This window comes from Spathaspora passalidarum, assembly GCF_000223485.1.
Source record: "Spathaspora passalidarum NRRL Y-27907 unplaced genomic scaffold SPAPAscaffold_4, whole genome shotgun sequence".
Classification (NCBI taxonomy): domain Eukaryota; kingdom Fungi; phylum Ascomycota; class Pichiomycetes; order Serinales; family Debaryomycetaceae; genus Spathaspora; species Spathaspora passalidarum.
In genome coordinates this window covers 344,645-359,184 of record NW_006767428.1, presented here as the reverse complement: position 1 = coordinate 359,184, position 14,540 = coordinate 344,645, and the positions used below count along the sequence as shown (strand labels likewise).

The window sequence follows — 14,540 nt, the reverse complement described above, 5'->3', positions numbered from 1 at the left end:
TAGTAGGCAGACGATGTGTATTGGCTCAACAAACGGCTTCATACCGAAATAACACATTCACATGTGGGAGGCAGATCAACAAATTCACAACAGCTACATTTCGGAGTCTAGTTCCGTTTCGGAGTACCCTAATTAAATTGCCTTTTCCGCTACGACTGGCTTATGTGAAATATGTCAACAATTTTTCTTTCTTTTTTTTTTTAGCTTCTCCGAAATCCGAGAAAATTGTTGATTTATTTTTTATACATAATAAAAGACGTTGTGGTCCTGCATGGCAAACCCTGAGTTGCGGCCTCCTCAATTCACTTTGATATGAGGGGAGGAGTTTAAGCTAGTGGAACCGAAAAATGAAAACTTCTCCTCAATTTCAAAAAAAAAACATGCTAAATACAAAAAATCATCATAGCCGTGGGATCTTAAGTTTTTTTGTTAGGAGTAACGGGCTCACATTACAAAGTTGTCAAGCCATATCGCTTTTGCTCAACTGATTTTTTGATTTTTCCGGCTCGTCCCGAATTGTTAAACGTCTTCATTCTTTTCTTGTGTTAAACCATATCTTTAATCATCCTTGTCCTCCTATTTTAATATGACTCACGACTAGTTTCTGTTGGGAATCTGGTTTACTGAGGAGTATTCTTGTAGGAGAAACAAGTCCGATAGACTAAAGAATAGGAGGTAAAGTCCGAGGAATAGCCATAAACGCCTCCGTCGTTCCTCCCCTCTCTCTGTTACGTAAATCATTTTTTGGAGAAGGAAAAAAAAACCAACCTTTTCCAGATTAGACAGGTGTCATTTGAAACTTTGAAAGCCATACAGGTTTTTATTATTATTATTATTTATCTTTTTTTTTTAGTCCATTTCCGAAACCTACGTTATCACGTGCATGGCAATATCCGTTTGTTTTGGTTGTTCTTGGATGGATATCCGCTCGGACTAGGTCTGAAATATCCATGTAACATGGTGTTACATATGGTGTTACAAATGGTGTTACATTCCTGATATCGGAAATTGGGTGGTTTTAATGTAAAATAGTTAATCTCCAACCGAAAGTTTAAGAAGGTGCATTGCAACAGATCAGGTCATTAATCGTGCCGCTCCAAAGTCCGTCTTAACTGGAGTTTTTTAGACAGGTGCTAATTCAACCAGAGATGAGTTCTCCGGACCTCATCGCGAGCACTACTTTAATAAGCAGGTTTCTATAGTCACGTTCTTTTGATCTTAACAGTATATTGTTACAATCAATCGTATGATTGTAAATGCCTTAAGGTTTGAAGCGAAAAAAAAAAAAAAAAACTGTGTTGCAAAAAGAAAAATAAATTGGCTGCTTTACAGGCATTTGATTCAAGTGATTGCCTTGATCCACAGTGAAACGGTTCCTTTATTTTTTTCTTATCTTGTTTGATAGTTTATTTGGAGGTGTATTCCTGACTTGTACAATCCTAGTTATGGTCTTGCGATATTTCCATTTTATCTCGAATGATCTGTTCCTGGATCTTTAGTTGGGGATCGAACAAGTCAAATCTTTCCACGTGACTAATTTTATTTACGTCTGTTCCCAATTAGGAAATTCATTAACGATAATTAAACCAAACAAAAGTAAAACAACCAAAAACAAATTCTTTCTTCGACTCCGAAGGAGACAGAACAACACTAGACATGGAGATGGATATGAATATAGATATGAATATAAATACAAACATAGATACAGTGTCTATGAACACGCCGACAAAAAAAATCAGGGAGTTGACATTAGCATCGCCACCTCCTGATTATTTGAATAGTCCCACATCTTCAATTGCAACATGTATGGTTAATAAAGGATATTCCCATAAGTTGACTAATAATGTGCTTTCTGAATTGAATGATCGAGCCAATGAGATTTCCATGATGATAAATTCTCCTCCTGAGAGTCGAAGCTCGGAAGGTTCGTCGGGTTCATCTAGTTCAGGCAATAGGAGTAAGCGATTTAGTATAATTCACAGATCGAGATTCAACCAAATGGAATCGATATCACAACACTACTCAGTTCATGATTCTTCTTCCAATAAGAGAAGAAGAACTTTGAATGGCAAGGATGAAATCGTGGCCATTCCTATCCTCACAAACAAAGAAGATGAAGATCAGAGAAAGGATTCAATTAGAAAGATCTCGCCGGTTAAAATGTCACTGACTAAAATTTCGCCTTCTAAATCACCAAATAAGATATCTCCTTCTAAGATCTCACCTTCCAAACGGTCAATGAATCTACATGCACAATTGAATGAAAAATCAATCCAGGTTTCCGACTCGGGATCACCTAGTAAACGAGAATTTATAAGACCTACCGGTGTTCCCAAAACTCGAATTGGTTCTTTGGAGTTATCTGGAGTCAAATCTTTACAAAGGAAGCTGTCAATACCTCAGTTGCAAGACACTCATACATTAAGTAAGAAACCTTCAATACCCCAATTACAGAAGAAACCCTCGATACCCCAGCTACAAAAGAAGCCTTCGATACCCCAATTACAAAAGAAGCCTTCGATTCCACAACTTCAAAAGAAACCTTCGATACCTCAACTTCAAAAGAAACCATCCATTCCCAACCTCAACAAAAAACCATCAACATCACAGTTGTACCATTCTCCTCTGCTTGCATCCCGAGTATCATCAACCACAACTGCAAGTACAACTACCACAGTAACGGCAACCACAACTACAAATTTAATGCCGCCACCGCCACCACCACCTCCTCCACACTCATACACGCACTCTCCTTCGCATAAAACAATCTCAAGAAAGTCATCAATACCCCAATTACAAAAGATACCCAACTTATCCCGAATAAGTCCCTCCAAATCGTTGAATCATAATGTGTTACATAATTCCACAAATATACCCAAATCCAGATCTGTAACTATACCGGAACCATTCTCGCTTTATGACAAACCTACAATTTCATCGTCACAAAAATCTTTAAATAAATTTCAAAGGTTTAAGGAAAAATTTAGTTAAATTTAGTGTAATATACAAAACTGTCTAATATATATTAGCTTGTATTTTAATCTCTCCACCAAGAGTCAAAATTTGACTGCCGGTCCATTTAGCCCCAGGCTTTAAATCAACCATAGAAGAAACATGACCTGGTTCGACACAAAGCATGTTTTTCCAACCATCCTTAGGAGTGAAATCTGCCATACCGGCACTCTTGTTGATCCAAGGGTTCCAAACCACGGCATCTGGTAAGTTTTCACGGTCAACATTAACCAAAACCTTGCCCAATTCTATAATTTGTAATGTCTTGTCTTCGTGAACATCCTTGTATACTCTGTCAAACTCTTCGTGGAAGCCAATGGCTGGAGCTTTTTCAACGTATTCTTCACCCAAGACCTTATCAACAACTTGATGGTCAATTAAGTTGTTAACTAGCGTATCGGTGATGTCAGGAATCTTGAAATAGGTGTGGAATAACCAATTGAATTCAAAGGCATCCTTACCAGTGTTTTCAACATCAATTGAAGTAACCAACTTGTCCTTGGTTAAACTAACAGTCAAGATCAAAGTGACATCATATTTACCTTCACCCCATAACTTATAGGCCTCAGGGTCGACATTTTCCTTACCTAATCCAAATTGAACCGTGATGGGGTTTTCACTAGTTTGACCAAGGAATTCCCAAGTGGAGTTTCTAACAAATCCATGTTGAGGTAATTTGAAAGTTGGGTGGGTTTCATCCGATTGTTTTCCAAAAACTGGGAATACCAAAGGAATACCACCTCTGACTGGTTTTGAGCCATCTAAATGAGCACCTTCAGACAACCATAATTTTTCTTGAGATTGATTTTTCCAACTAATGACAGTGGCACCGTATTTAAGAATGGTAGCAGTGTTTGTTGGGTCAATTGGGTCAGTGATGATGACGCGGTCTTCGAGTTCTTCAACTGGCATGGTTAAGTTGTGAGGAGAAACACACTTTGTATTGAAAAGAACGTGGTTGTAGTAACAGTCAAAAAAAAAAAGCAACCCAGTGGGTTGTTCGCGTGGAATAATTTGGCATCTAGTTATATGCAGGATTATATTCATGTTGAGAATTATTATTAAGATTTGACTAAAAATTGACACACATGATGGTGCAAGCAAATCTTATTGTTGGGGGGTATTACAGAGGATAGGTGGTATTCAATGGAGTAGGTATCATTGGGTTGTGTAGAAAACAAAGGCAATAGTGTGGTTTATTATTTGACATTATTGTGATGATATTTTTGTAAAAATTGGTTGAAAATATATACACTATCAGTACTTCGACTATAAGTTGTCACAAAATCTTCAACTAGTTGTTGAATAACTAGAACTAACTAGCCACAGGGAATTTCACCAAAAATGAAGATTAATGTATCCACATATAATCCGTTCGCGCTACCACATACAATATTGTTTTTACTTAAACAAGCTTGTAATTCAGCATCGCTCCCGGTATATAACCCTGGCTCCTCGTCGCATCACTCAGGCCAGTCACCCGGTTAGCTATTTTGCTTTTACATGAAAAAGAGAATCTCCTGATAAAAGCCCTGTTCGGACTTGTCGGAAGGCTTATCAAACTAAAAAAAAAAAGAAAAATATACGGCGAAAGTCCAATCGATAAGCAAGTTTGGATCATTCAGAGAAAACAACCACATCACAGAATAAATGCCAGCCATATACAACTTGCCCGATCACACCGATGCGCTTTACAAAATTATGTCATTCGAAAATACCATCTCGGCTATGAAGTGGCTGCTCGGATTTGCCCATCACATGATCAATGCGCGCTACCATTCTCGAAGTCATGACCAACACACGATATTTTTTTTTCTGCCCCTATTCTGAGAACCAGAGAAGCAAACTAAAAAAATAATCACATTACCGAATAAGAAAAAGGTACAAATATGGTAGCATAACCAATCAAAGTGGTACCATGATCTGTTCTTTTTTTTTTTCTCTCTTTAACTTTTATAATTAGTAAATTGACTTCAAATAAGCACTACTATTGATTCAATGTCGTTGCATATGAGCGATTTCACCATATTGATGGTGAAAATGTAAACAAAGCTAGGCATGTAAATGAAACATGCGGCTTAGAATTAATCTATTTGGTATTTGGTCGTTTTTCCTTAAAATATTGCCAAGTAAAGCGATGGCGGGTACATAGATGTTTACAGTTTCAGTCTTTGTATTCACCAAGGTTCAATTGTTGATATATTTTCAGCCGGTTCAAATTATAATAATCAGTTTGTTCCGTTTCAACTGATATTACTTGCATCATCACTTTCTGTTGACACCGCCAGAAAGTTTAAACCCGACAAATAATAAAAAATAGCGCACTATTTCTTTTTTTTTTGTTCTTTTTCTTTTCTTTTTTAAAATCTTCTCTTTCTCTGTCTCCTTGTTATTGACAAATAAAGAAAATCGGCAACATCACAACTGCTACTATTCTTCTCTTTCTAGCACAACCGCAACCACACAACACAGCATTAATACATCGGATATACGTCAAGCAATAGGTAAAAGAAGTTGAACAACCCACAACAACCGGAACTCACGGAGTATATATAAATATATATCAACAAATACTATGGCTCGTATATTAAGATTAACAATGTTACCCCTACGTCCAATCAAGTTATTTCAGAGCTACTTCCTTCTGGAAAAGGCTCCAACTACAACTTTACCAGATTTAAACACAGATACCAGCATCAATACTTCCATCCGCAAACTTCAGCATCACCAATGGTCGAAGGGGGAAATACTCCATTATGGGTTCTTGACTTCAGTTTTCTCATTTGTATTTATAATATTACCAGTATCATTTTTAGTTAAATTCCCAATTGCTATTACATTCATTCTTTGTTTATTGGTTCCTGCTACGTCCCAGTTTTTCCTTCATGCATTACCGGTGTTTGCATGGTTGGCCTTGTATTTCACTTGTTCCAAGATTCCAAACACCTGGAAACCTGCTATTTCCGTCCAAGTGTTACCGGCCATGGAAACCATCTTATATGGTGATGATTTATCCAATGTTTTGGCCACAATAAACACCCGTGTGCTTGATATTATTGCATGGTTGCCTTATGGTATTTTACATTTCAGTTTACCGTTTGTTGTTGCGGGCATTATCTTTTTATTTGGCCCTCCAACTTCGTTACGTTCATTTGCATTTGCATTTGGTTACATGAATTTATTTGGGGTTATTATTCAAATCCTTTTCCCCGCCGCAGCTCCCTGGTATAAAAACATTTACGGATTGGAACCTGCCAATTATTCCATGCATGGATCTCCCGGAGGATTAGGCAGAATCGATGCTTTGCTTGGAATTGATATGTACACCACTGGGTTTTCCAACTCTCCTGTTATTTTTGGAGCTTTCCCATCCTTGCATTCGGGATGTTCCATTATGGACGTGTTGTTCTTGTGTTGGTTATTCCCTCGTTTCAAACCACTTTGGATATGTTATGGGTGTTGGCTTTGGTGGAGTACTATGTATTTGACCCATCACTACTTTGTGGATTTGATTGGAGGTGCCATGTTATCCTTTGTGGTGTTTGAATTCACCAAGTACAAGTATTTACCTGTATGCGACCCCACCAAGTTTTGCAGATGGTCATACACGGAACTCAAGCATATTAACATTAATGAAATCGATCCATTATCACAAAATTACATTTACCAAAATGATGATGAAAGCAGATTATACACGAGAATTTATCCTGAACAAGAACCAGCTGTGTCTGGCTCATATCCATTGCAACCAATTATCCCTACTGGGCCCATTGTTGTTCCACCAATCCAGGAACAAGTTCAAGAATCGTTTGAGATGGCTACTCTTAGAGGTGTTAATGAAGACGACGATGAAGTGTCGTCGAATGCTTCTAATAGCCCTTCGGTTTTTGAAAATGGACCTCTTTATGTTTCTTCAAATACATCATTAGATGAGATGGAATCGTCTACATCCAATGGAACTAGTCTTCCTACTGTTAAGAAATCAGTCAAGACAAGATAATAACTAATAGAATGAGAAATTTGTATAGTAAATTCGTTTGATGAAAGCAAAAGTTTCACCTTAATACTAACCCAACCCTCAATAACATTACCTACCAATTTTGCTTTAAAGAGAACCTGTCTTAATAATTAATTTTAATTTAATTCATTTATAGAAAGTTTAATGTTTGTAAATTCAAAATATGCTAAGATTGTAGATCTACACGTTGAGCTGATCCAGTAGGAACATTTTTCGAATAACATGAATGTTCACGTCGTATCAACATTCATATTGTGAAACCAAAAGACAAAACTTATTTTTTTTTTTTTTTTTGCAACTATTGGTCTGTGCAAGAAAAAAAAAATTAGCTCAATACCTTGAAGTGGTGCCATATACAACAAACAATCAATTTAATATAAACATATCAAGAAAAACCAAGAGTGACCTAGAATATAGAATATGTAAATAATTTACCTGACTCTGCTAAAATAACGCGTCAAACTGTTACACGCGTGCAATGTACTGCAAAAGTTTATTCTTGAAAAAAAAAAAAAACTTGGCACAACCATCTACGGCAATCGCGTAGTAAACTACATTGCCATTGTTTGAAATAGATCGAACTGCTTTTAGTCTAATAATGATACGACTGTGCATAACTGGTACTATTATGTAGCCTGTACATAGCCACAACTTGAGCTCTAATAAATTTTATTATGTGCCCTGGTAAGTGATATGTCGTTTTTGCCGGAACAGGCAATACCTGGGTATCACTACCAAACTACATTGAAAGGAGTCGAAAGGGGGAACTTGTACAGAAGAAACACGGTCTTGATTTTAATTTTTTTTCTTTTTGTTCAATTAATCCTCTTAGGGTAATCCAAATCCAATGTAAGAACCAATGATTTAAAGAACTGGTTATCCTTCGATATTCTGTGTGAATCATGTCATATCCCGCCTCTCACTCCTCAAACTGCAATGCAATTACTGTTCTTATTATTCTCACTCGTTTCCCTCCTGGCTTGCTTCAAAGTCGGGACAAATATTAATAATGTAAGCTATCAACTAACCACCCATGCAACTACAGATGAGCTTGTGTTGGATAGTAATGATGGTTTGGATTTAAAACTCGATCAAACTTTATTGAAAGTAGGTGATACCATTGTTGGTGAAGTTGATATATATTTGAAACTCATCTCAAATTCAACAGGTATAGGTGAAGTTGGAACTTGGTCACTTGAAAATGATGAGTATTTGGTTTATTCGAGGCAATTGTTTTACTGTGGTACTGAAACTCCTTATCATATTCATACTATCCTGGGGGATAATTGACAAGAGTTAATCTTGATGGTTCAAAACGAAGTTCTCGAAAATTATGGTTTTGATGATCATTCTGATACAACAATAACATCAACAATCACCCTTACAGTCACTAATTACTCCTCATCAACTATAAATTGTGCTACTACTGAAGAAAGGCTTGACCAAATAGTATTTGCTGAGGAAGATTATATGGCTTTTGAAGCAAGTGAAATTACAGAGACTACTACAACTACAGTCACACTCATCAATAGCATTACAACAACAGCAACTACCTGCACCAAATCTTTAGCTGAAGAAACGCAACTGAATACATTCAACCATGACCAACCATTCAATATCATTGGCAGTTACAATGACACTGAATTCTTGTTCACAATTAATGGAACCCTGATCACATTAAGCTGTGAACCTGGTGAATTCTCACTTGAAGAAGGCTATCTTAAAGTGGCAAATGAAGCTGTTCAAATATCACATGATGGAAAATTGGTTATTGGTGGTGAAGGTTCTTTGGGATGGAGTGTTGTTGATGAGAAGCTAATGTTGACAACAACAACAACCAAGTGTAATACCACGATTTCTCAAGCCGTTGAATTTCAAGTGTGTAGGGAAGGTAACATGTATTGGGTTGGTATTGGTTCAGATCCTGACTGTGAATCTATCGAGGCAGTATTGTCACAACTGGCACACCAACAGCAAGATGAAACTAGCTGTAACAATCAGGATGCAGGAGAAGTTTTGAAAAAAATATTATTCCAAGGAATATTAGAAGATGATTATGTTACATTAGATGATACACCTACTGAAACCCCCACGCTAGATTTTTATTCCACTACGACCGTAACAAAATCAGCAACAACAACCATAATAACTGCATGTAGTGGAAAAGAAGAACATGCTGCTTCTCCTGAATTATTGGCTGCTGATTCAGTATCATTGGAACCAAATCTTTATACTTCAGTCACTATAACCTTAACTATCTTCAGTACTGTTCCTGATGTCATGTCTACTCCCACTCCTAAACCGGTTACACCAACTAATCTGCTGAAAGAATATGATCCCATTGCTTATTTACTTGAGAATAGATCTGTTTCTATAAAGAGGATAAACAAAACTACAATTTTATTTTATCTTATCGTTCATGCTTTAGTTCAAATGTTTATATGAGAGTTGTGTGTTTATCTATTGTATAGTTTTAATGTTGTATTATGTTTTCTACAGAAAAATAGTTGGTTGCGAAAAATACCCATGTTTGAATTAAACCTTTCACCATAACTTTTTTGTGAGAGATACGAATAATACAACGAATGAAAACCTCGACATTCAAACACTATGTAGTTGTGCTTTCACTGATCCCCCGGGTGTATATCAAAAAATAAAAAAAACTTTTGCTAGTTAAGCAAACTTTCTTGTAAAAGACAAAAAAAAAAAAAGAACAGCCAAGACTTTTTTGCACCCAAATCTGCCTAAAAAAGGTATTTCAAACAACCCACCAACGCCACAACAATTTTCAAGAAAAAAATCACAACAATACTAACTAGATCTTCTAAAACTTAGTAGTAGAATGTGACAAGAGATAAGAATTTAGGTTATTTTTAGTATTTCTGCCTGCGCCTTTGACGTTTGCATTTGATAGAATTTTGGGCAAATAAAGTTTGCTTTGATATACATATGTAATTATGTTTACAAGTACAGTAGTAGACATAAAAGTAGATATACAAGTATTTGAAAACATAGCCAGGAAAAATATTGAGTACTTTTGTAATTCTTTAACCTTTTCTCTTTTGGACAACCCGCATAAGTATACATATGAAAGTCATGACTTTAAAGAATTACAATTTTTTTTTTTCCAGCTCCCAAATTTTATACATTGGTGGTAGAATCAAATGTTTTACATCTAATGAATAAATTTTTCTTGGAATCACACGAAATTATTGTTTGGAACGATTTGCCATTAGTATAGTCGTGTTTAGATTTGTTTATTCATTTGTTTACACTAAAGACACGTGGTGTAAAATTCTTGAAAAGTTGCGTGGTCATCTGATTGGTATTGGCCGTGTTTACCTGGTTGTGTATTAACTATAATGTTTAACAAAATTCAAGACATTTATCGAGTATTACACAATCACGGCAAAAAACAAATTTACCAAAGTAGAAGGAATTTGACCAAATATGGAAGAACTAAACCTACCACGCTATTTTGCTTCAGGTTTGTTTTCATAAAGCCTAGAAATTACAATCTTATTACAAGATTATTGCAAAGATACAATTTGTTTACCAAGAGATTTCTATAGTAAATATCGCGACTATTTTAAGAACTGGACAAGAAATTCACCCACAACTTGTTTCAATAATTGTAATCGTGGTTTCTTTTCTTGGTGGGTTACTTTGCAAAATCCAAGAAATTGCAAAATTATTGCACAGCTACTGAGAAATACTACCCAAATACCAAGATATTTATTGATATTCACAACACCTATTTGGAAACTTGTTTTCATAATCCAAGACTCTTATGCCACCAAGTGTAGTTATTTAAAATCACGCTTTTTTGGGGGGTTATATTGTAAATACCAAGAGATTGAAACAAGATTAGTAAGGAATACTGTTGCATTTTGTATGACCAACAAATTTGAGCAATCCAAATTGTATAGAAATATCTTAGGTATAAATGTGCCTTGTAATCCCCCTTGAATTGTCAATCTCTATTTCTTACTATTTTATCATCAACTATATTTCTTAGCACTTTCGTTTAATTTTACTAGAAATATATTTTGCAATCATGAGATTATCATTTGTTGGTACGGCTCTTGCTGCCTTATCATTAGCCCAGGCATTGCCATTTGCAGTGTTCCAGGGTCAAGGGAAATATTTAGCTGTTAAAGAAGAAGGTATTCCAGGAGGTGAAAAAACTACATCTGTGGTCCTTGAAGTTGTTCCTGATGGTGGCTACAAGCCTAAATTTACCTTAGTTGATGGTAAGTTGAAACACGGAGAAAAGTTCATTTCCTCAAGTACCGATACTGTTGACATCCAAGATGGATCACCTGTTGCCGAAAATGTTAAACTTGATTGGGTTGATGAAGCAAAAGCTGTTGGTAAATGGCTTGTTGAAAACGGAAGATTGACCTACAGTTTTCAACCAATAGATCCAGAAACTAAACAACCTGCAAAAGGTGGGGACAATATGGTCCTCCATCTTTGTGATGACTTGAAATTTAAAACGAGTTGTAATAGAAATGCTGCATTTGATATTGACATTCCATCATCTGATATTGTTGTTACTACTGATGATGGAGATAGTTATTTCATGTCCCATAGTTCCAATTCTAAACTAATTTTAAGCAAGTCAACTAGGTATTCTTACCTTTTGCAGATCAAAGAGAATGATTTAACTATTACAGTTCAAGGATCCACAGAAGCAGTTTCGACCGCAGGAATCACTTGGACCATTGACCTTGAAGACGGTACTTTGAAACCTTCTAAATTCTTATCTGTTTGTCCTCTGAGTCCAGAAATAGTTGATCAGAATGTTCCAGGTTGTAAATATCTTTCGTTCAAAGTTCAACCACATCAACCTGGTACAAGTGACGGCCCAAAATCGATTAAAATCAATTATGGTTTGAGTGATCTGGGCTATCTTTCCTATGTGAAAGTTGACGATGAAAATGTCAAGAGAGATGATAAAGAAGTTCCATATTTTTCAGTTGGAGAGTCTAGTCCTGATGAATATTTCTTTTTGGAAAAAGATGCCCGACTCTTTATTAATGAAAATGCAATTGATTTAGTTGATGACGTTTTGACATTAATAAAAGATTTAGTTCCTGAGGATCATGAATGGATTCTTGTTGATGGTAAATTAGAATTGCATGAGTGGGCTAATTCTACGGCTGTGCTTTTCTATGTTTGCAATGGTAAGATTGTCTCTACGTGTGGTGGTGCCAGTAGTCTTAGAATCAGTTCTATTGAACTTGTTGATTATGTTGAACCAGAAGAACCAGAACCATCAAGCTCTGCTGAAGAATCTATGTCCGCCGAAGACAGCTCGTCCACTGAAGACAGCTCGACCATTGAAGACAGCTCGTCCATTGAAGACAGCTCGTCCATTGAAGACAGCTCGTCCATTGAAGAATCCACATCTCCTGAAGACAGCTCGTACACTGAAGACAGTTCATCTGTAGAAGAAATCACTTCTGCTGAAGAAGCTTCATCTACTGAAGAACCACAAGAATCATCTACTGAAGAACCACAAGAAACAGAAACCCCTACTCCAGAGGTTGATCCATCAAAACCATTCAAGCTCTTTATCAAAACCAAAGACTACACCATTAATTTCCATGTTGATAATAATCAAGTGGTTGTTGGTCAAGAAGATCCTGCTGAATTTATAATTCAAGAAGGAGGTGAACTTACTGCTGATGGTAAATATATTGTTATTGACGATCAAGGTAAGCTTATGACTACTGATGATATCAACAAAGCTACTAGAATTTGGTCAATTATCGATGGTAAGCTTGATTTGACAAGACCTACCAAACGTGCACTTGTTGAATTTATTATCTGCAATGATGGTAGTGTCTATATTGGTGGTTCAGACGTCCAGTGTGAAATATATCCCGTCCAAGCTGAAAATGTGGAAGAATCTTCTAGTTCCAGTGAATCAGGAACCACTGTTGTACAAAGTACTGATGAACCACAACCTACTGTTGTACAAAGTACTGATGAACCACAACCTACTGTTGTAGAAAGTACTGATGAACCACAACCTACTGTTGTACAAAGTACTGATGAACCACAACCTACTGTTGTACAAAGTACTGACGAACCACAAACCACTGTTGCTCCAGGTACAGAAGAACCCCAAACCACTGTTGCTCCAGGTACAGAAGAACCCCAAACCACTGTTGCTCCAGGTACAGAAGAACCACAACCCGCTGACTCGGGTGCTACTCAATCTGGTACTGACACTGAAGGTGGCGAAGTCACTGAATATACAACCATCACTACCGATATCACCATTACCATCACTGATTGTGACGAATCAGATAGCTGTTCAACCACTGAATCTGTCAAGAAAACTACTATTGAAACTTACTGTCCTATTACTGTTGCCGATAATGTTCACACCATCACTCTTACTAGTTGTGTTGAAGAAATTTGTATTGAAGTTACCAAGGTTATTGGTCATCATCATCATTATCATGATACTGTTTCACATTTAGTGGCAAACCCTACTAATGCAGTGCCAGTACCATATGTTGCTAACAGTGGTAATAGTGCCTATGTCAAGAATTTATTTGCTGTTGTTGCTATGATTGTGCCAATGTTAATCTAATCTGTGTAATTGTTTTGCTTATTATTGTTTTTTTTTAATTGTTTAGTCTTTGTTTTGACTGATTGTGAATTGTGTTTTTTTTTTCATCAGCAAAGGTTGAAATAGTTTTGATTATTGTGTTTAATATTTATTCAACCTATTAATAAAGCTTCTCTTATACCCTAGAAAAGTTTCAATGATAATAAACATCGAAAATTTAAATCCTCCTTTAAAGCAATGTAAGAATATTGGAATACTAAAAAACAAACAATTATCCAATCACTCAACTTCAACTCTATAATTGCATAGCATTGTGGGGATTTGGTTGCTATATGTAGTCACATTATTCGTTGATATTATTCTAAGTTATATTTATAGTAAAGGGTTGGTTGAATGGCCTCAAAATGGAAAAAAAAATGAAATATGTTATTTAACAAAGATAATTGTAACTATACTTTATTTATGCAAATTAAAGACTCGAAGTCAAGTTTGTCTTGGTCATGTGTTCAAAAAAAAGTATACAAAAAAGTAATAGTTGATAATAAGGTTGCAAATGGATACATTATAGCACAAACAAATGATTTATCAAGGTCATATTTATATACCAATAGATATTCTGTTTATGTTGAATAGTTGAGTTCGTTGTCGTTCTTGCGCTTTTTTGAGCAAACCCAAACGTTGTAGGGTCCTACACACATTCCAAGAATTAAATTAAATGTGTTGTTAGCTGTTTTTCACGCTTGGCTATACACATCATCTTCGACTTACAATATTGATGGCAATAGCATGTATATGATCAAGCACATTGTAGAATATCCTTTTTTGGTTGCTAAAAATATTCGCTATTGTTTAGTCGATAAATTGTCTGCATCCAGGCTTATGTCTGCTACTGCTGCAGCTACCAGTAAAAAAAAAGCTATC

The 14,540-nt window shown here is 36.0% G+C and overlaps 5 protein-coding genes across 5 annotated transcripts; 4 read left to right on the top strand and 1 right to left on the bottom strand. All coding sequences in view use genetic code 12, as the record gives it.

Moving 5' to 3' along the window:
- Positions 1-1,626: 1,626 nt before the first annotated feature.
- SPAPADRAFT_61140 (glucose-6-phosphate 1-epimerase) lies at positions 1,627-3,954 on the bottom strand (the record flags this gene model as incomplete). Its single annotated transcript, XM_007375257.1, has 1 exon — positions 1,627-3,954. One exon carries the CDS (start codon positions 3,922-3,924, stop codon positions 3,016-3,018), a length of 909 nt encoding a protein of 302 aa, XP_007375319.1.
- SPAPADRAFT_152410 (uncharacterized protein) lies at positions 1,627-3,963 on the top strand (the record flags this gene model as incomplete). The annotated part of the gene is made up of 1 exon (XM_007375256.1): positions 1,627-3,963. One exon carries the CDS (start codon positions 1,657-1,659, stop codon positions 2,989-2,991), a length of 1,335 nt encoding a protein of 444 aa, XP_007375318.1.
- Positions 3,964-5,392: 1,429 nt separating this feature from the next.
- Positions 5,393-7,187, top strand: AUR1 (inositol phosphorylceramide synthase; the record flags this gene model as incomplete). Its single annotated transcript, XM_007375255.1, has 1 exon — positions 5,393-7,187. One exon carries the CDS (start codon positions 5,588-5,590, stop codon positions 7,010-7,012), a length of 1,425 nt encoding a protein of 474 aa, XP_007375317.1.
- A 1,148-nt stretch (positions 7,188-8,335) lies between these two features.
- SPAPADRAFT_66706 (uncharacterized protein) lies at positions 8,336-9,705 on the top strand (the record flags this gene model as incomplete). Its single annotated transcript, XM_007375254.1, has 1 exon — positions 8,336-9,705. The coding sequence occupies one exon, from the start codon at positions 8,336-8,338 to the stop codon at positions 9,473-9,475; it is 1,140 nt and encodes a 379-aa protein (XP_007375316.1).
- A 2,922-nt stretch (positions 9,706-12,627) lies between these two features.
- Positions 12,628-13,692, top strand: SPAPADRAFT_61137 (uncharacterized protein; the record flags this gene model as incomplete). The annotated part of the gene is made up of 2 exons (XM_007375253.1): positions 12,628-12,975; positions 13,141-13,692. Coding segments are annotated over 2 exons (709 nt in total), but the record flags the coding sequence as incomplete, so codon positions are not given.
- Positions 13,693-14,540: the final 848 nt, after the last annotated feature.